The sequence below is a fragment of the Myotis myotis genome, unplaced genomic scaffold, assembly GCF_014108235.1.
Source record: "Myotis myotis isolate mMyoMyo1 unplaced genomic scaffold, mMyoMyo1.p scaffold_m19_p_18, whole genome shotgun sequence".
In the NCBI taxonomy this organism is placed as follows: domain Eukaryota; kingdom Metazoa; phylum Chordata; class Mammalia; order Chiroptera; family Vespertilionidae; genus Myotis; species Myotis myotis.
In genome coordinates this window covers 41,849,117-41,869,679 of record NW_023416322.1, presented here as the reverse complement: position 1 = coordinate 41,869,679, position 20,563 = coordinate 41,849,117, and the positions used below count along the sequence as shown (strand labels likewise).

Genomic DNA, 20,563 nt, shown 5'->3' with positions numbered 1-20,563 from the left:
TTAACTTCTCCCATTTGGACGTGAGCTATAAACTCTGCTTCGCTGTGCTCCTTGACGCAAGGGCGTTTTTCTTTGGCATCTAACGTGCATTAAGGGTTGCGATGGACTAGGAGAGCAAGAATGACCCACAGTTGCCCTGACCAGTTTGGCTCAGTGGATAGAGCATCGGCCTGTGGACTGAAGGGTCCCAGGTTCGATTCCGGTCAAGGGCATGTACCTTGGTTGCAGGCACATCTCCAATAGGGGACGTGCAGGAAGCAGCTGATCGATGTTTCTCTCTCATCGATGTTTCTAACTATCCCTCTCCCTTCCTCCCTGTAAAAAATCAATAAAATATATATTTTAATAAAATAAAAAAAAAAGAATGGCCCAGGGTCAAGGCAACAGTTCACACTGGAGGATTAACAAACGCCATTACAAGGGCGTGCCCCACACTGGCCTTCTATTCGCCCACCCTGGCCCCTTTGCCTCCTCAGTCCTAGACCATTCGGCATGAATCATGCCACAACGCTACTTTTTGTTTGTAATTATTAAACAGAATGTGTATGAGTTAGAATAAGATGAAGCCACGTTCACAGATGATGCCAAACCCCCAGAGGAAGGAGCCCGCGGCTCCCCTGCACCCGCCTCCCCCGTCCTGACCCCCCGGAGCCACAGCCTCCTCCTGCTCTGGGCCTGGTGGCCAGGCGCTGCCGCCTTTTTTTTTTTTTTATGGGTTTCAGTGACAAAACAGTCAAACTTTCATTTTTTGAAAAGTCTGAAGTACCAATAACTGTACTTTTAAAGCTTCTTAATGAAATAGACAGCAATGGGCATGGTTTTCTTTGCCACGCTCCACTGCAGGACAGCGGTGGTCAGTTTCCCTTCCTGAGGGGAGAACGCTGCCGTGTCGGAGGTTAAAAGCCGACAGGAGATGAAACTGCCTAGAAGGCGTGGCTCCCCCCAACAGAGTGATGTGACAGTCTGGCCTACTTAAATCTGACAAGATGGGGCATGATTCGTTAAAAAATAAAATAAAATAAATACAAGGAAAACAGTATATTTACAATCCATGCCCAAAATGCTGCGACGAAAATGAAATTTGAAAATTGAATGAAGAGAGCTGATTATGTAGATTGCGAGGCTCAGATAATTTCCATGTGATGAAAATTACAGTATCAGTTCTTAAATTAATGGCAAGATCAGTCATCCTGATTCCCAGCGCCAGTCCTTTTATGAGATTATCACAGAGACAAGAGAAGATTGACCAAAAGATTAGCGACCCTTTCATCCCATCATAAAACACAAGTGGCTTAACTTGTCATCAGAAAATACACTTATCAAAATTTCCATCAACACAGCCCGGGAATACGGCTGGGCCCCGCGCTCCGAGGTGACTGGGCGTCTCTTTAGCGATGATCTGGATGTACTTAGGAACCAAAGGCGAAGAGCTGCTGGCCTCTGGCCTCTCAGGCTGTGCAATCTCCAGTGCAAAGGCTAAAAGGGACAATCACCATGTTGCTGAGCCCGGCCGGTGTGGCTCAGTGATTGAGCATTGACCCATGAACCAGGAGGTCAAGGTTTGATTCCCGGTCAGGGCACCTGCCCAGGTTGCAGGCTTGATCCCCAGTGGAGGGCGTGCATTCTCTCTCATCATTAATGTTTCTATCTCTCGCTCCCTCTCCCTTCCTCTCTGAAATCAAAAATATATTTTTTTAAAACGTTGCTGAAATGAACATGTGACATAAATACTTCATTTAAACCAGTTTCCTGCCACCGATGGGCTCATGGCAACAGATCCTACCAGCCACCCAAAAGCAGCAGCCAGGGGAAAAGTGTCTGGTTCCCGGCGCAAGCAGACAACTCGAGTATTTTAATATGAAAATGAACACATCTGCAGCTCAGCTGACATACTATGTATGTTACTTGTTGGTCATGCCTGTTGTTCATTTTATCAAACCAGAACCCACACGCTACGAGAGAAGGGCAGTAAACGGTGCCTGGCCCATACGAGGGCGCCAATGAGTGACTAAAGCCGTATTGCATGGAGATTGCAAAATTTGTATAAATATTAAAATTAAGCAAAGAGAAGACTTCATAGATATTAGTAGACATCTTCCCTGTGGGCTAAAGGCCCAGACCTCATCTGGTATGCAGGAGCTTTATTGGCGCAATTCTTACACACTGACTAGCTTCACAGGGGCCATGAGTAGTGCATAAAGCCATGCATTTCTTAAGTAATTAGAAAGGAATATTTCTATTCAATACATTAAAGAGTCGGACTTGATAAGCTGGTAGCTACCTTGCCATCTCGTGAGAATAAATGTTGGCCGCGATCATAAATAGAAGAGCAGGTCTAAAATCAAACTGTCAATGGCCACATTCAATCTGCAGAGAGAAACATTCTTCCAGAGCTTAATTTCCAAGTGACCGTTTTTAAAAAATGTTCTATTGGGGTAAAATATGTACAACCTAAAAGGTAACATCAGCCATTTTTTGATGGACATTTTCAAGGAAAATTATACTACCCTGCAATCCAAGGTCATTTCTTCTCTTGCTGATACATTATTTATTTTTATCAGAAGACATCTATAGGATATATTCGAACAGTGCAAATACCTTAATACTTGAAGCATTCCATACATATAACATATGTGTATGTTACACACACACAGATACACATATCCTGCAGTTCACACAGGGACTTACTTTGTGTTGCGACTCTCTACTAAACATGACTTAATACTGTTAGCTTTCCTTCTCGCTAACTTCTCTACGCTTTCATCACAATTATCATGGCTGTGGGCATTAGCATCTGAAGTAGCTTAAATGTGACCATTGCTACCGAGGTCTGCTCGGCGCACTGCTCAGATAAATACTACTGTCCGATTGCTGGGGCCATTGAACTGGAGGGGCCTTGAGAATGCAGTAAGTGTGGAGTTGGACTAACACTGCTGTCGATTGATAGGGCGGTGAAGTGAAAATCTATATTGTTTAAAAGGCTTCAAAGAAAACACGCAACACGGAATTCACATCCTCTCGGGGAATTACCGTCGCTCCCAGGCTCTTCTGCAGCTCTGAGCCCTCTGCTCAGCGGAGACGCTCCGTCACATGGGCGGCCTCCCGTGCTCCAGCCCGGCCGCCCCGGAGATGGCCAGCAGCCGGCCGCCCCGGAGATGGCCAGCCCCGGCCGCCCCGGAGATGGCCAGCCCGGCCGCCCCGGAGATGGCCAGCAGCCGGCCGCCCCGGAGATGGCCAGCAGCCGGCCGCCCCGGAGATGGCCAGCCCCGGCCGCCCCAGAGATGGCCAGCAGCCGGCCGCCCCGGAGATGGCCAGCCCCGGCCGCCGCGGAGATGGCCAGCAGCCGGCCGCCCCGGAGATGGCCAGCCCCGGCCGCCCCGGAGATGGCCAGCCCGGCCGCCCCGGAGATGGCCAGCCCGGCCGCCCCGGAGATGGCCAGCCCCGGCCGCCCCGGAGATGGCCAGCCCCGGCCGCCCCGGAGATGGCCAGCAGCCGGCCGCCCCAGAGATGGCCAGCCCGGCCGCCACGGAGATGGCCAGCCCGGCCGCCCTGGAGATGGCCAGCAGCCGGCCGCCCCGGAGGTGGCCGGCCCCGGCCGCCCCTCTGCGCCGAGAACCCTTCATCCTCCACGACCGTGAGCAGCTCCCCACGCTGCCGGGCTCGGGGCCCACAGCCCAGTCCTCTCGCCCGGCTTCATCACCCCGTTTGTCTCTAACTCTCCATGCGCCCACGTGCTCATCTCCGGCACCCGCTTCAGGCTCCCCATGGCCCCTCGTGCACAGAGCTCGCGCATGGACAACCTGCTCTCTGCATGTAACCAATTCTGAACGCAATCCACAAAACACTGCTTTCTGGGTGCTTACAATAGAGTAACTCCCCCGCTCCCCAACCCAGGTGTTCTTAGGAAGTCAGGTGACGTCCTCACTCGCAAGAACATCCAGGTTTAGTGGCGGAAATGACTTTCCCTCCTGGTAAAGAATACGCCTGCCTTCAGTACAGTGAGCAGAGGTGGGTCCATGCAAACAGAGGCAATTTTAAGACAAAACAAAACAGAGCGAAAGCACCCAGGCGCCCTTCTTTTGTGATTTTGAAGAATCCCCTCGTCTGGCCCAAATCCATGACTGATGGGACCTTCTGACATCCCTAAAGAACAACAGGATGTTGGCTGCATGAGAACTGGCGTTCCGCCAGCCAGCCTGGAAAAGTAAACTTGAGTCCTCGGCACTTGTCACAGCACGCAATCTGGCTGCCGGGCCCACGTCCTGAGTAGATTAAAGGGCAGCCACTTTCTTTCCTTAAAAAGTCAAATGTCTAGTGTGCGTCTTAAATAGACACCCATCATGTCTGCCTGCATAAGTCATTTGCATGAACTCGATGTGTATGGATTTACTAGAAAAAAATTAACAATACTTCTAGAGTTTATTCTAAACATTCTACCTCTGTCCTCATAAAGCTTAAACTTTAACTGGGGGGGGGGGGGGGATAGAAACATATGCTTAAGATATCTGTGTACAAGATGGTGCACATTCTCGGGTCCAATGACAACATGCAACACCGATGGCTACGGATAGCGTCCCCTGCTCTGGGGCAAAGAAAGGCCGGAGTGCGATGGGAAGGCCTGGGCCTGGTACCAGCAGAGTGGCCCAGGAAGGTCTGCCTAAGGTCACGAGAGAAGCAAAAGGGATTGCAAAGGCCCTGCGGTGGCGGTGAACTTGACTAATGTCAAGGAAAGTAAAAAAATAATAAGTAAGACAGAGGGCCTCAAGCAGGAGAAATAAAGTCATAACGATAGAAAGTGACACAGGACAGGTGGACAAGGCCTGGACCACGCGGCTCTTCGAAACCATGAGAAGGATGTGAGGTGATGAGCATCCTTGTCTCAAAAGCATAGGAACCAACCGCCACACCCTACATCCTGCTTTCTTGTGAAATCGCTAATCCTGTTTTTTTTACTAATATTGTAATTGAAACATTAGTTCATCATGTGTTTCTATATTCATCAGAAAGTATACATTCCTTTAAGAAATGGCACAATAGTTACCTTTTAGTTAATAGGATTAAATAAGAGGAAGAAGAAGTGGGTGGGGACGGCCACCCCAGCCATCATGTGTGGTTTTCACCCTCAAATCTGACTACAGGGCTCATCTCTCACTTAAGAATCAGTCCTGTGTTTCCAGCTGACTGCAGGCGTGTAGGCCTGGGCCATGCCACAGGCCACGTTTGACACTGAACTCTGTATTTTTCCTCAAAATAAATTATTCTCTCCCAGGAACCACAAATTACGTGGGGGATAGAGTGGCAGCTGAAAACTAAAAACCCGATCACTCCAAATCAAGCCAGGATTCAAACAAAAACTAATTCCATTTGTTTATTCCTTAAGAACAGAGAAGGTGTAGCATTAAAAATGAAGATATATAAAGAATAAAACTGTAAAAAATTTTAGGCAATTGGTAATATAACTGTCCTTAATATACCTATGCAGCTTATTGAAATATTCAAAATTACTATTAAAAGAGGTCTTTCTTACTATCGAAAAAGATTTTAAGCACCAGCTTGTCCTAACAAAACGACAGAAGGGATTTTCAGACAGGAAGTGAAAGCATGCTACATTTATCGGCTTACGTGAACAAACCCGACTCCATATTTTGACTCTGGTATTTATGGACTGTGTTGAAAAGTCAGTCAAAAAAAAATGTAATATTACAAACTTACAGAATCAAAATATAGTGCATGACTGATTAGTCCAGAAATAATAAAAATCTCAGCAACTAAAAAGAAAGCATAGACGTGATGAGGGTAGGGTGGGGCCTAAGATGGCCCCCAAATACAAGTCCAAATATCCCAATTAAATGTAAATATAAAATGGTTCAAGTTCCCTATTAAAAGACAGAGATTCTCCAAATTGAAAAACGACAAAACAATAAGACATACCTCTATATCACATGGCAATTTAAAAATAAAAGAATGGGCCAGGCAGATGCAAAGCACAAGATTGTTTTATATAAATAAATGGTAAAATCCCCCTCCAAAAAGATAGAATCTTAGGAAACTGGGATTGTAGAAAACATAGCATTTAAAATATTTTTAAATAGCCAATATCGAATAGGGAAGTCTCATACATCTTGTTCATTTCTGTTTAGGAACATATTAAAGATGGTGACTATTCTCTTAAAATGTCATATTGAGTAAAAACAATAAAATAAATCAAAAGAGTCTGTCCTTTAAGAGAATATGAAAGTGCCACTGCAGAGGAGATAAGAGGTTGGACTGTGAAGTGCAATTGCATTTCATGTTATTAGGGCAGCAACTGTACTAAAAGGAGTTTCTTTTATGTGCAGGGAGCATGTAAATATCAACATCGATATTAAATGAACATATAAATATGCCTGTGTATTGTACACATTTAAATTGCCTATTTAAAAAATACTAACATAAATCTATATTATATGAAATGACTAATTTATACAATTATCCTTAATTGGACATGAATCAATGTTACTCCTGTCATCGTTATAAAAGAGAAACTGTCGTGTAACTAACAGCAAGAAGTACGTCAGCCTCGGTATGTCACCGCTAGTCAGCGTCTTAGGTGTTTGTGTGGGAGAAGCTCAGATAAAAACCAGAGTTTTCAGAGGAAAACAATAAGGAGAGATTAAAGGCTTTCCTCTGCACTATGAGATTATGACTCATGTTTCCAGATATTTGAAATGAAACAATTCCTTGACTTTGAGTTATAACTAATAACTAAAGGTTAGACAGAAGGCAGAGATTACTTATACACGTTCAGAAAACGACCTTAAATGTGTAACTACGTGAAAGGCCTTCACAATATCCACAGTGCAGGTCCGGGGCATTAGACATGTAGATTACCATAGGACTGTGATATGAAAGGCATTTAAATAACATGTAGTATGATATGTGACTACATGGAACATGCCCATGTTATTTTATGTGAACAAAGCAAGGTCAGACACTAAGATATATGCTATAATCCCATTTTTTAAAAATATATTTTATTGATTTTTTACAGAGAGGAAGGGAGAGAGATAGAGAGTTAGAAACATCGATGAGAGAGAAACATCGATCAGCTGCCTCCTGCACACCCCCTACTGGGGATGTGCCCACAACCAAGGTACATGCCCTTGACCGGAATCGAACCTGGGGCCCTTCAGTCCGCAGGCCGACGCTCTATCCACCAAGCCAAACCAGTCAGGGCTATAATCCCATTTTTAGTAAAAATACGGAAGCACAGGCTAAGACTGAAACAACACACTTGGAAGTGCGGATGACTCAGTGTCGGGATTTCAAGTGATTCTGTTTTTCCTCTGTCTATTAATTTCCTAAAAATCTATGGATTCCATAAACCCTGCAACAGCTCAGTCTGACTGAATTCTTGCTCGGTGCTGGCATGACAGTCCTTTTTCTCAGATGGGGAAACTGAGGACCAGGGGTCCCAATGACTCGCCTGTGGTTTCCTGAGTAGAAACTGCCAGAGCCTGGATTTGCACCTTCCTGGTTGGTACAAGGACGTGGAGCACACCGGAAGCACTCCACAGTAAGACCTGATGACGGCCCACAGCTTTCCCAGCGCTGCACTAGCTCCATTAACAAGGAAAGGCGCCGAGATGAGTCTAAGGATTGCCACGCTCTGTGTTTATCACCGCGTTCAGCTCTGGCCCCTGCCGCACAGTGACAGGAAAAACCATGGGCAGGTGCTCATTCCAGGGCCAGGTTAGAACACAGCTTTTCCCCAGGACACGCGTCTCTCCCAAACTTTGAATTGTGGGACTTTCCTGTAACAAAATCAAAAGATCACGTGGTGGTGGTGTCCGCAGGAGCACTGAGAAATGTCCTGCCTGAGAAGCAAATGACGGAGGGGGGAAAATTACAGACCATTACGGCATGCTAATAAACCAAATTAGATAAACACACACAAGGCAGGGAAGGGAGAGAGAGCGAACGCGTGCGGCAGAGGATGGTGATCAAGAGTAATGGACGGGCGCTCTCCGCGGCTGAGACTGCACAGGCCGAGCCGTCTGGGGGAAACGAGTCATCTGGTTTGCAAGCTCTAAGGGATCCTTACAGAGCGTGTTCCGTTTGAACAGCGAGCGCTGCGGGCAACTGCAGCGGGTTTCCAAATATCTGATTAAGGTCACGCGCAATTACAGCGGGGAGAGAAGGTTTCCGCGCCGCTCCCGCAAATGGCAAGGCGCAGGTGAAAGTCCCGGCTTCCTCCGTTCCTCAACCCAAAATGCAGGTATTAATTACGGGAGTAAATGAAGATATGCTGAGCTACATTCTTAGTTATGAAAATGAAGCCAGGCCTCTTTATTAGGACATTATTCACGTCGACAATGCTTCTTAATGAACTATTCTGCGCTTTCATTCAACAGTCCTTTTATTTCATATAAATTATTTAACATAAATGGATTTTCACAGCAGAATCTGATTTTAAGTCTCTAAAAAAAAAAACCAACGCCAGATACTAGAGTAACTGAATAGGAGGAAAAATGAGGTGAGGAACAATATGAGGGGTCTACGCAACAGGAGAGATTAGAAATACATGGGATCATGGTCGGGGGGAGGGGGGAGTAAGTACCAGGAATGTCATCCGTAGAATTAAGTCTCCTATTTTTTTTTCCCCAACTTAATTTCATCATGCAAATTGCCTACTAAAAGCCATCAGGCTGGTGATTTTTGTATTTCATTGTTTATAACTGTAACTCCACCATCTGCTCCTCTATAAATGATATATTAAAAATCAAATCAATGATGATTTCTTAAATACATGTCTTTTTTCAGACTATATCTCCCATGATTCCTTACCAATTTGCTAATAAAAGGGAAAAGTGCATTGTCCTCTTGTTTTTAATTGTCTGTGTAATAAGACAAACAACTCGCTTTGTGGAAAACAGCACAGAACAGAACCCTGACACCTTTCCCGAGTGAAGTCTATCACCGTTTTACCATTTGAAAAGCAGTGATGCTCCCCCACCCAGCAGGAGTGGCTCAGGGGTGGGTGCTGATAGGAACCAGGAGGTCAAGGTTCGATTCCCAGTCAGGGCACAAGCCCGGGTTGTGGGCTCAATCCCCAGTAGGGGGCGTGCAGGAGGCAGCTGATCAATGAGCCAACACTGACATTTCTATTTCTTTCTCCTTCTACCTTCCTCTCTGAAATCGATAAAAATATTTTTAAAAAGCAATGATGCTCCACAGACAATCTGTGATAAAGGCAGTAGCCACAACTATAGTGATACATGTTCATGCAGCATTATTCACCGTGGCCGAGACATGGAAACAGCCGAAGCGTCCTTCGACAGAGGACTCCTGGATACGGAGATGTGGTCCGTATACACAATGGAATGCTACTCAGCCATAAGAAAGGTCAAGTACAGCCATTTGAGACAACATGGATAGGTCTTGAGAATATCATGCTAAGTGAAATGTCAGACGGGAAAAGTCAAGAACCGTACGATTTCACTCATAGGTGGGATATAAAACGTAAACAACAAAGGAACAAACGAATACTCATAGACACAGACAACAGTATGCTGGTTACCAGAAGGAAGGGGGGCGTAAAGGGGGTCAAACATATGGTGACAGGAGGCGATGTGAGGGTGGCGGTAAGCGCACGCTGCTATGCACAGGCGCCCACACTCCCTGACGCCCGCTCACCCCACCCTGGTCCACCTACTCGGGCGTCGGGCATCCCACGTGGGTTCCACCCGCTAGTGCCCGAACAGGCGGGCGATCGGGAAGACAGCCGGACGCCCGTTTGGAAAGCAGCGGAGCCCGGGCATTGATTTGCTCTGGGCACCAAATTCATGTTTGCAAATGTCACCTAAACCAGTGGTCGGCAAACTGTGGATCGCGAGCCACATGCGGCTCTTCGGCCCCTTGAGTGTGGCTCTTCCACAAAATACCATGTGCGGGCGCGCATGTACAGTGTGATTAAAACTTCGTGGCCCATGCGCAGAAGTCGGTATTTTGTGGAAGAGCCACGCTCAAGGGGCCAAAGAGCCGCAGTTTGGCGACCACTGACCTAAACCACTGGGCTCTGAAGACAACGGAGCTGATTTCTTTGGTTCAGAGTGTTCTGTTTTCTCAGAGGCAAAGGTACTTCGTGCTTGCAAATGCATCATTAACATCTTCTAGAACACACATGCTCTGTGTCTACAGACGTGGTCTTCACACGTGTCTGCTTTATTGCACCCACCTGCTGCCCTGCGATGCAGCCTGCAGCTCCAGTTTCACGTCAGTGACTGCGCACAGAACTCCTGCAGGAACAGTCGCATCTGTCCGGTTCCCTGTCTTTGGGCCCCTTCTCGATACCCCTGCGCTAGCACAGACTCTCTATGAAGCACTTGTCAAATGCAGAGAGGAAACAAGAGAGGTTAGCCCTCAGTCCCTGCAGGGCTTACAGGGTGCACACTGAAGCTTTTTGGAGAAAGGAGAGAATGTGGCAAAAAGATGAATAAAAATCACGGGAATATCATTCATTCCAATTTGATGCATATAGTAGCAAATGCTCAAAAAAATCCAGTATCTGCCAGGCTGGTGTGGCTCAGTGGTTGAGCGTCCACCTATGAACCAAGTTCGATTCCTGGTCAGGGCATATGCCCAGGTTGTGGGCTCGATCCCCAGTGGGGGGCGCGCAAGAGGCAGCCGCCCGATGGTGTTTCTCTCTCATCGATGTTTCTCTCTCTACCCCTCTTCCGTCCTATCTCTCTAAAAATTAATAAAAACATATATATATATATATATATATATATATTTTAATCTAGTATCTCGCCCTGGCCAGTTTGGCTCAGTTGATAGAGTGTCGACCTGCGGACCGAAGGGTCCTGGGTTCACTTCTGGCCAAGGGCACATGCCTAGGTCATGGGCTCAATCCCCACTAGGGGGCGTGCAGGAGGCAGCCGATCCATGATTCTCTCTCATCATGGATGTTTCTATCTCTCTCCCTCTTCCTTCCTCTCTGAAATCAATAATAAAAAAAAAAAGTATGTGTCTATCATTAAAAAAAAAAATATAGTATCTGTTTCTTTCCATCTTTCTCCCCTCCCTCTCCCTCCCTCTCTCTCTCTCTTTCCTTCTCTAAATTCCAGCATATTCTCTCTCTCTCTCTCTCTCTCTCTCTCTCTCTCTCTCTCTCTCTCTCTCTCTCTCTCTCTCACACACACACACACACACACACACACACACTGCGCTGCCAGGAAATTTCTGAGCAATGACGGAAATGCTGTTTCCCTTTCCCGTCCTCAACATCTCCCCGCTCATTACCTCTCCGTGTCCTTCCCCAGTCAGTGTCCCCGCTGGCTCTGGGCCCACTGCCACGATGGGCCTGCACATGTGGCAACAGAAGCAGCCGGAGCAGCAGCCATCAAGGCTGCCACGATCGGTATAACACTGCCGGGAATGACACGGGGAGCCGGCACTGTTTAAGGAGAGCAGGCAAACTGACTCAATTACTGCTAAGAAGGACTGTATCAGGCAGACGCTATGATTACCCTCATTTTACAGAAGAGGAAATGGAGGCAGAAAGAGACTAAGGCATTCGCTCCAGGTCACGCAGCCAGCAAACGGCGGAACCAATCATTGAGCCCAATTAGCTGGCCTCCGGGCTCGCTCAGCCAGCCTTTCCTGGGGGAGAGGTCTCCCCCCACCTCCCCCGTTGCTCTCGCTGTCTCCTTCCTAAAACCCCACCCTCAAAGCCACGCAGCCAGCCTCAAGGGGAACCTTTTCTTCCTTCTGCTAAGAAAGCGAAAACGAAACACGCCTTACTTCAGGGAAAGGGGCTTGCGGTCCACCTTAAACCCTGACTAGGCAACTACACTCATTCTATGAACAATAAAGTTGGTGTAAAAAGAAAAGAAACAGAGCCAACACTGAACTATGATAAAAATTTCAAACGGGCCGAAACCGGTGTGGCTCAGTGGGTAGAGCGTCGGCCTGCGGACTGAAAGGTCCCGGGTTCGATTCCGGTCAAGGGCGTGTACCTGGGTTGCGGGCACATCCCCGGTGGGAGATGTGCAGGAGGCGGCTGATTGATGTTTCTCTCCCATCGATGTTTCTAACTCTCTATCTCTCTCTCCCTTCCTCTCTGTAAAAAATCAATAAAATATATTTTTAAAAAATTTTTTTCAAACTAAAAATAGCAAAATAAGGGCGGACGGCTGACAGTTACAAAAGGAGCATGATTGGTGTGTCCGTGGGCCTGGAGAGCGCTGGGGTGAGTGAAATAAATAAGGCAACTTGCTAGGGAAACCGGGAGTTAACCCTTTTCCTTCTTGCTCGTCGATGAGCGTTTTATTACATATTTCTGCCCAGAGAATAAACCTCCGACGAAGCCATTTACTCTAAGTGCGGGAAGAAGCACCAAGAAAACACATCCTCTCAGAGAGATAACCTGACACTGTTTTTTAACAACTCTACCTTTTAGCAGGTGCTTTCCTCATGAGGTGGCACGCACTTCCCTGGCTGAAATAAGCAGAGTCCAGAGCTTTCCAATACAGCTCACGGCGGGCCGCCTCACTGCTATCCCCGTGACTGTCACGGGTGCGACCGTCCGCTGATCTCTTCGCACTTCCCTCGCCCGCTCCGCCTCGCCATTCAGGCTGAAACTGGTTCCTGCCTTAAGTTCAATCGGCTCCCTCCTCTGCACTCTCTCCCATTTCTGTTGTCCGCTCTGGTGGGACAGACCCCTCTTCTCTTTCCGTCCCTCCGTCACTTGTATTTTCACCTTTAACTCTGCTTTCTCAGGGAGGCCAACCGCGAATCCTGGGGCCGGGATACACGCTCCAGGTCTGGCTCCCGCAGCTGGCTCTTCTGACACTGGCTGAGAGTGAATGAATGGAATGGCTGTGTGAATGATGGCAAATGGTCAGGGCAAGATGAGTGTGTGTCCTTCCCCCACCACTTGCCACAATGGCCGGCACACAGTAGGTCTTCCATTAATGTTTGGTCATCAGTGAAACTGTACAAGTCAGATTTCAAGCAAATATTTCTCCTCTGTGAGTCTCCCGGCGTGGCAGACTGACTTCTCTCTAGCCACGCGAGGCTCATCGAGAAAGCGCGATGCAACACAGGCCTCTTTCAGAGCGCTCACCGCCGCGGAGGGAGCTTGCTTCCAGCCACTGAGCTGATGCCCAGAATGTTCAGGAAACGTGCTTCCGAGTCCACACCTCAGATGCAGGCCGTGGAAGCCAGTCGGGGATTTCAGATGCTCATGACTGACTCAGGTGTGCGCTGTATTCCTACAGAATCTGAGCTCGCCCGTAATTCTCCTTTGGATTCCATAACCAGGCTTTAAGGTTCGACCAAAAATGCCTTCCCATGGGCATGTTACTATGTGAGGTAAATATTAAGGGTCAGCACTCATCTGACGGAAGATCCCACCCCAATTTCAAAAGGACAAAGTCTGCACCTGTCTAAACGAGGGGAGATTTTAGGCTCAGAATCCCCATTCTATTTAAAGTTCTATACTGTTATTTATTTACTAGAGGCTCAATGCACAAAATCCGTGCAAAGGGCTCGGCCCTTGCAGCCCTGGCTGCCTCAGCTGGCCCTCACAGCCCCGGCTTCGTCCAGAAGGTCGCCCAGGTGGTTGTTCCGCTGTTCGGTCTAATTAGCATATTAGCTCTTTATTATATAGAATTTTTTTTACTGTGAACTCCTACTAAGTGCCAAGTGTTTAAAACAAATTAGCTAAGATTCTTGAAAATCTGTCTAATAATAGGCTGCCTTGACTTGCCTTCCTTTTTATTTTCACCCAGATGTTTTCTGATTTATAACATATCTTTGGTCTTAAAAATTAATCATGGAAATCTGAGTGCAAAAATATTTATTAATTGGGACAGTTCAACATTTTCAGAAATGGCAAAAAATAAACAGCAGTTATGGAACACCTGCCTAAGAGATCCTGGAAGTAACTGCTTTGTGCTTCATTAACCAGTATAAACACATTTGCCAGTTTAAATCCCCTGCTGAATTCAGAGTCTCCAATTAGGACGAGGATGGATTTGAACTGCCAAGGGAAGAAATTCCAGAGCGAGAGTTTCAGACCTGCCTTTCTGAAGGGCGCCTGTGGGGGTCAGATGCATGTGTTCTACGAAGACGCCTCTGTTCTCACTTATGAACACTAAGTTCACATCTATTAGGTCATTTTAGACTACTTTTTTTGCGGATTTTTACTCATCTTTGAGGAGGATTCACCGCAGCGCCTGGAATATGGCCGTTTCCAGGAGCAGGTGGGAAGGAGAAAGAAAGGCCGACGGGGACATGGGGAGACATGAGACAAGGTCTCGGGGAGAACGCCCCTGGGGCCTCCAGGAACCCAGCCCCGAGCACAGTGGCTCCTGAGCCAAACCGCAACAGACCGCTGTTAGGCCCAAGCAAAGGAGATGCTCTTGAAAAGCAAAGAAAATCCAAGGAAACAAGTAAAACCTTGATACCCGCTGGGCAGAGGCCTGGCAGGAAAGGGACCTCTCCGGCGGCCTTCGGCGACGCTGTGAGATCACCGGTCACGAAGGCGGCAACCGTCCCAGGCCACGGTCCCCTTCACTTGCGTGGATCTAGGGTAACATGATCCTACTCGTCTTTTCTCAGGAGGACATGGGATATACCGGGAACGACACACGAGGGTCACATGACCAGCATCCGAGAAGCCACACTGAGCAGTTTGTAATGCGCTTAAGTAATCACTGAACATTTTCCGCCAAATCTTTCCCAGCAGGGAAACGAGGAAACACATCTGGGTTGTCCATTTCACCACAGCGAGACCCGAGTGCGAGATGACGGGTGCTCTGGACCCCGCTCACCACAGGACTAGCAAGTACAGAGCCCTCAGCGGGCACCACCTCTTCTAGAAGGTGTGGGCACAGTTAATGAAACCATCCCCGCCCCGGCCCCCGGGCTTTATCTTCTGGTGGAAAAAGACGGCTCACAGCCGAATGGGTGAGTGCCACGCAGAGTATGGCACCGCTGCGCGCTGTGGGGGAGCGTCAGCAGGGAAGGCTCTGGGAGCGAGGGAGGGGCTGGGCACAGTTTTCAACAGGCGGCTGGAGAAGGAGAAGGCCTGGCCGAGCTGGGAAGGGAACTGTGTGAACTCTGAGAAAGCTGGAAACTCCCTGAAAGATGCTGAGCAGGGAATTTGGAAAGCATTCTGCAGATGTTTTATTAAGAAGAGACTCTATGGCCAGACCCCATATTAAAGATTTTCTATCTAAAAAAGAAGGAAAGACAGGGTTAGGGTTAGGACTAGGGCTAGAAAAAAAAAAGAAAAAATATATCTATAGAAAGAAGAAAGGAAAGGAAGGAGGGAGGGAGGGAGGGAGGGAGGGAGGGAGGGAGGGAGGGAGGGAGGGAGGGAGGGAAAGGGCAGAAGCCTGGAAACCGGTTCCAGGCTATTGCAATGACCCAGGTGAGCAAGACTGTGGTGACTTAGAAAGGCTGGTATGATTAAGTGATGACAGGTAGTGATTCCGGATATACCTGAAGGCAAAGCCAAAAGGACCTTCTAATTAGGTAGGAAAGGTGAGAGAAATAACAATTTTTGCTGTCAGTGAAGGAGTAGGTAATGATGACCTCAAGAACAGGTTTTAGAGATAAGATCATAATTTGGATTTTCAACATGTTAAGTTTGAGATGCCTCTCAGACATATAAATGCACACAATCATTATTAAATACAGTGACATTTCATGCTTTTTTATGAATAAAGATGGTATGTTTCCAGATTGTTAATGGTTTCATAAAGAATTTTTAACTGTTGCATACTTTACCACTGAATGGATTTTCCCTACCTTATGAAATGTACGAGTACAAAGGAAACAAGTACATCAAAATAAATTGAAATCATTGTATGGGACAGTATACAAAAAAATACCAGGAGAACAAATGTTAAATAAGCTTATACTATTAATTGTCTCACTAATTTGAGACAATTAATGTGGGGGGGGGAATTAATTTTGGGAAATCAGGTTGAAAGAAAACTGGTTTACAAATTTATGGATGTATACCCCCTAAGAGGGCAGGTGCAGTGTTTCCTTTGAGCTTGTCCTTGACCACAGTCGATGGTTTCCCAGTCCCAGCCCTGAAGTCTCCTCAGAGGCCCAGTTAAACAGTGCTCTAACAATACGTCAGCTCAGAGATCTCACCTGGACATACTATTACAGGCTCATATTAAACACCTCATGCTCACATGTTCCCCCAAAGCACACTTTATAAGTTTCTATATTCGTTTACCCTTCTTCAGTTGAATTACATCAGTAATAGAAACTCTTCTGTACCATTGTGTCATTATACAAATTATTTTAAGAGAAATTTTAGATTTTTAAGAAAAATTATTTGGGCACCAAACTAAATTTATAGGAATTAACTGTTTCCACAGATTTTTTTTTAAGCAGCAAAATTAAACACACTTTGAGATGATTCTAATATAAAATATTTTAATTAAAAAAAAAAAAACCACAGCTGTACTTCACTCATACTTAAGTGTATTTCTCAGTAAATGTAAAATCTTGCCTTACAGTGTGTAAAGTAAGATCATTTCTCAGCGTGAAATCATAAGCAGTGGTACTTACAAAGCAGTTCTTATCCGGATTTCTTTTCCAATGTTTCTTGTCTAATTTCTTGGCCGAAGTCGAACGCAGAGTTGCATGAGTCTGTATTCGAGGATTTAGAGCCAGGATACTCTAAAGACAGTATGAACAAGATATAAACATATGTAAGTATGTTGGTATTAAAAATAAATCAAAAAAAATTTATCTTGACATTACCCCCACACACCCAAAGGCAGACACACACTATAAATGTTGCTTTCCCCTTCCGCTACTGTGATTCCACAATAAACTTACTGCATGTAATCATTTATTCAGTAACATCCTAGCTGAGTGAAAAACCCCAAGGACTGAATGAAAAATTTGCTAAAGGGCCTCAGTAGTAGATCTGAACTGGCAGGAGAAAGAAGCAGCAAACTTAGAGAGAGATCATGCCATCCGATGAACAGAGAGAAAAAAGTATGACACAAATTAAGACAGCCTGGAAGGTAGGTGATGCACTGCAAAGGATTACCAGGAGAGGAAAGAAAGGAGGTGAAAAATATAAAAATAATGGCTGAAAACTCCCCAAATTTGATTCTAAAAAACAGAGAAAACATTAAACTGTACATTCAGAAGCTCAACAAATGTGAAATAGGATAAATGCAGAGAGATTCACACATAGACACAGTAGCAAAAATGCTAAACGTCAACACCAAAAGGAAAATCTTGGAAGGAGTAAGAGAAAAACAAAAATGACTCCTCGTGTCCAGGAGAACTCCAGTAAGTTTAACAGTTGACTTCCCATCCGGAATCGTAGCTGTCAGGAAGTAGTGAGGTGAGATTTTCGAAGTATTAAAAGGAAAAAACTGTCAACCAAGAATCCCAGACTCAAGAAGAAGAACAAAGAAGAAATAGACTTGAGCCCTGGCCAGGCAGCTCAGTTGGTTTGAGTGATGTCTGGATAAGCCAAGGCTGCGAGTTCTATCCCCAGACAGGGCACACACAAGAATCAACCAATGAATGCATAAATAGTGAAACATCAGATTGACCGATCTCTCTCTCTCTCTCTCTCTCTCTCTCTCTCTCTCTCTCCCTCTCTCCCCTCCCCTCCCTCCCTCTCCCTCACCCTCTCCCTTCCTCTGTCTCTGTAAAAAATGAATTTTAAAATTTTTAAAAAGGACTATCTTTGAACAACACTGCACTATCTGAACCTAATAGAACGTATAGGACACTCCATCTCAACAGTCGCAGAATACACATTCTTCTCAAGTGTGCACAGAACAGTCTCTAAGATAGACCATACAGGAGGCCGCAAAGCAAGCCTCAATGAAATAAAAGAATAAAGTCATACAAAGCAGTTCTCCAAACACAATGCAATGGAGTTAGATCTCAATAAAGGAGGAAATCTGGGGAATGTACGAACAGCATAGGTCAATATGGTAAACATGCTATCTGAGAAAAGCCGGTTATTAAAATACCACATATTGGATGATTCCATTGATTAAAAAAAAAAAAAATGTCTAGAAAAGGCAAGTCTGTGGAGGGAGAAAGTAGAGTGTGGTTGCCAGGGGCTGGGGAATTAGGGGGAATGGGGAGTGCCTGCTAAGTGTATATGGTTTAGCCCTGGCCAGTGTGGCTCAGTGGTCGACCATCGTCCCATGCACCAGGAGGTCACCAGTTCAATTCCTGGTCAGGGCACATGCCCAGGTTGTGGGCTTGTTCCCCAGTGTGGGGTGGGCAGGAGGCAGTCAATCAATGTTTCTCTCTCATTTATGTTTCTCTGTCCCTCTCCCTTCCTCTCTAAAATAAATAAAACCTTTTTTTTTTTTCCCAAAAAAAGGGTAAGTGGTTTCTTCTAGGTGATAAAAGTTAATTGTGGTGATGGTAGCAAAACTCTATGAGTACATTAAAAGCTTTTCAATTCTACACTTCATATGAGTAAATTGTGTAGTATGTAAATTATTTCTCAATAAAGCAGTTACCAAAAGCAATAATCACTAAGTTCTATTTTTAGTGGATTTCGTTGTATACTGTATTCACTCTAATAAACATCACTGGAACTTACTTGATTAGCCCACTCTAAGTGACAATTATTTTTAGTAATTCCTATGGATGACAGGCATGATATTTCTTCAAACTATCTCTTTACATGTCCATGTTTTCTGGATAACAAACATACAATAGAGCTAAGAGTTTTACATGGTTTATTCCTTATGATAAAATAATGCCAATGCAACCTATTAATTGATAAGAGCCAACATTAAAAATGTAATCATATTTTTATACAAAAAATGAAAACATTTTCCTAATATAAAATAAATGCAGTTTTTGTTTGTCTAGTTATTTAACCTTGACCCATTACTAATCTCATATTAATTCACACATAAGAAGATGATATTTTTCAAAGGTGGTTATTGTACCCAACATTTATGGGGGGGGAAAGAAAGAAAAGAAAGGAAGAAAAAAAATGTCTGGGTAACATGCAAGAAAGACAGCTGCATTTATTTTAGTTTTTATTTCCACAATTCCTATTGTGATAAATGATTATGTTTATCTATGTGGGCAGAGTAATGTAACTTTTGAGAAGGAACATTCTGAATACAATTTATTGGCTGCTTATCACAGTGACTTTTCTTTTGCGTAGCATAAGTAGAAAGCATAACATGAAATATTGGGTTAACCTTTTGCGAAAAGGCAGTGACTTGAATTCAATGGATCTTGGGTAAAAAGAAATTGAATTGCGGAGAACGGTTACCAAGGATTTGACTTAATAATATCCCCAATGAAAAGTGATATAAAATAAAAACACGGGACGTGAGTGGTTGAGAGCTGTTAAAAACAATTTTCCAAAGCGAGACTTTTGCAAACTAAAAGTCAATATCACCCATAACTAAGCAGCTGGCGGGACGAGGCAGGAGAGTTCCAAATTACATTCCTCCGAAGAAAAGGCCAACGCAGGGTCCCCACAGGGTCTCGGGGTCCCCTCGCTGGATAAATCGAGCATTTTCAGAGGCCCGTTAACCCTTTCGGATAAAAGGCAAATTCCTTACAGTGGGTGACTGTCTCCCAGGCAAAGAATTTGGCTTTGCCAAATCACTTTCAAGTAATACAATTAAAAAAATGTACTGGGGGGGGGGGGGGAGGAGATGGTGATTCTAGAAACAGAAGAACAGAATTTGAGAACATTTCACTAATTTCATTTAGTGGAGGAAATGACAGAATAGGACCCAGAGATGTTTATGCAAGAGATCAAGGTTGCGTGCTGCTGCCCGGATCTGTCCGCAGCATTCCGGGAAGTGGGGGGATGTCGCAATACCGGGCAGAATTCTGCGTCTGTGGCGTGCCCTCCCCCACCCCCCCACCCCGCCCCAACACAGGGCGGGGGGGGGGGGGGGGGGAGGTGTGCTGCCTGCAGCCACAGGCCCGGCTCACAAATGAAAGCAGACCTCTTAGGTCTTAGCCTGAGAGCACTGGGGCCTCGGGATTCGAGAGCTTGGATTCCAGCTGCAGGAGGTCACTGGCCGGCCTGTCCTCTTCGGAAAAAAGGGCTTTGTTTCTCATCGCCATCCCGATGATTCCCACGTAAGGCCCCACGGAGCTGCCTTCTCCCTCAAAAGTACAAACAAACGCTCCCTCTTCAATACTGGTCGCTCCTTACTGTGATTCTGAGCCATGAAAATGATGCCCACAGGCTGACGTTTTAGGTCTACAAGCTGAACGTGATGAACTACATTTCGTCTTGTTTAAATGATCCCTCATGTTCACCTTGGACAGCGAATGTGGACGCCTCTGTAAGTCATCCACTCTCCACAGCATCAGGTAAAAAGAAATAAAAAATAAAACCATGCTTTTCTCATGTTCTGGTAATTGGGCACCAGTCCCTCCATTTCGATAAGACATGGTCTCATTATGCCTATTTTTCCTTCAGTAAACATCCCCAGCTCCCAGGGAAGCAGCGAGGCCTATTGTGTGATGCGTCTGACCCGTCCTCGTGGCTTCATTCAGACAACAATCCAACAAGCGG

The 20,563-nt window shown here is 45.7% G+C and overlaps 1 protein-coding gene across 4 annotated transcripts in view; it reads right to left on the bottom strand.

Annotated features, from left to right (window-relative positions):
• The window catches only part of DPYD (dihydropyrimidine dehydrogenase), a 351,367-nt gene that overhangs the window by 312,903 nt on the left and 17,901 nt on the right, over positions 1 to 20,563 (bottom strand). For all 4 annotated transcript variants that reach the window (XM_036344651.1, XM_036344652.1, XM_036344654.1 and 1 more), the window contains exon 2: positions 16,582 to 16,692. In XM_036344651.1, the coding sequence (XP_036200544.1) occupies positions 16,582 to 16,692 (111 nt within the window). The remainder of the gene's footprint in view (positions 1 to 16,581; positions 16,693 to 20,563) is intronic.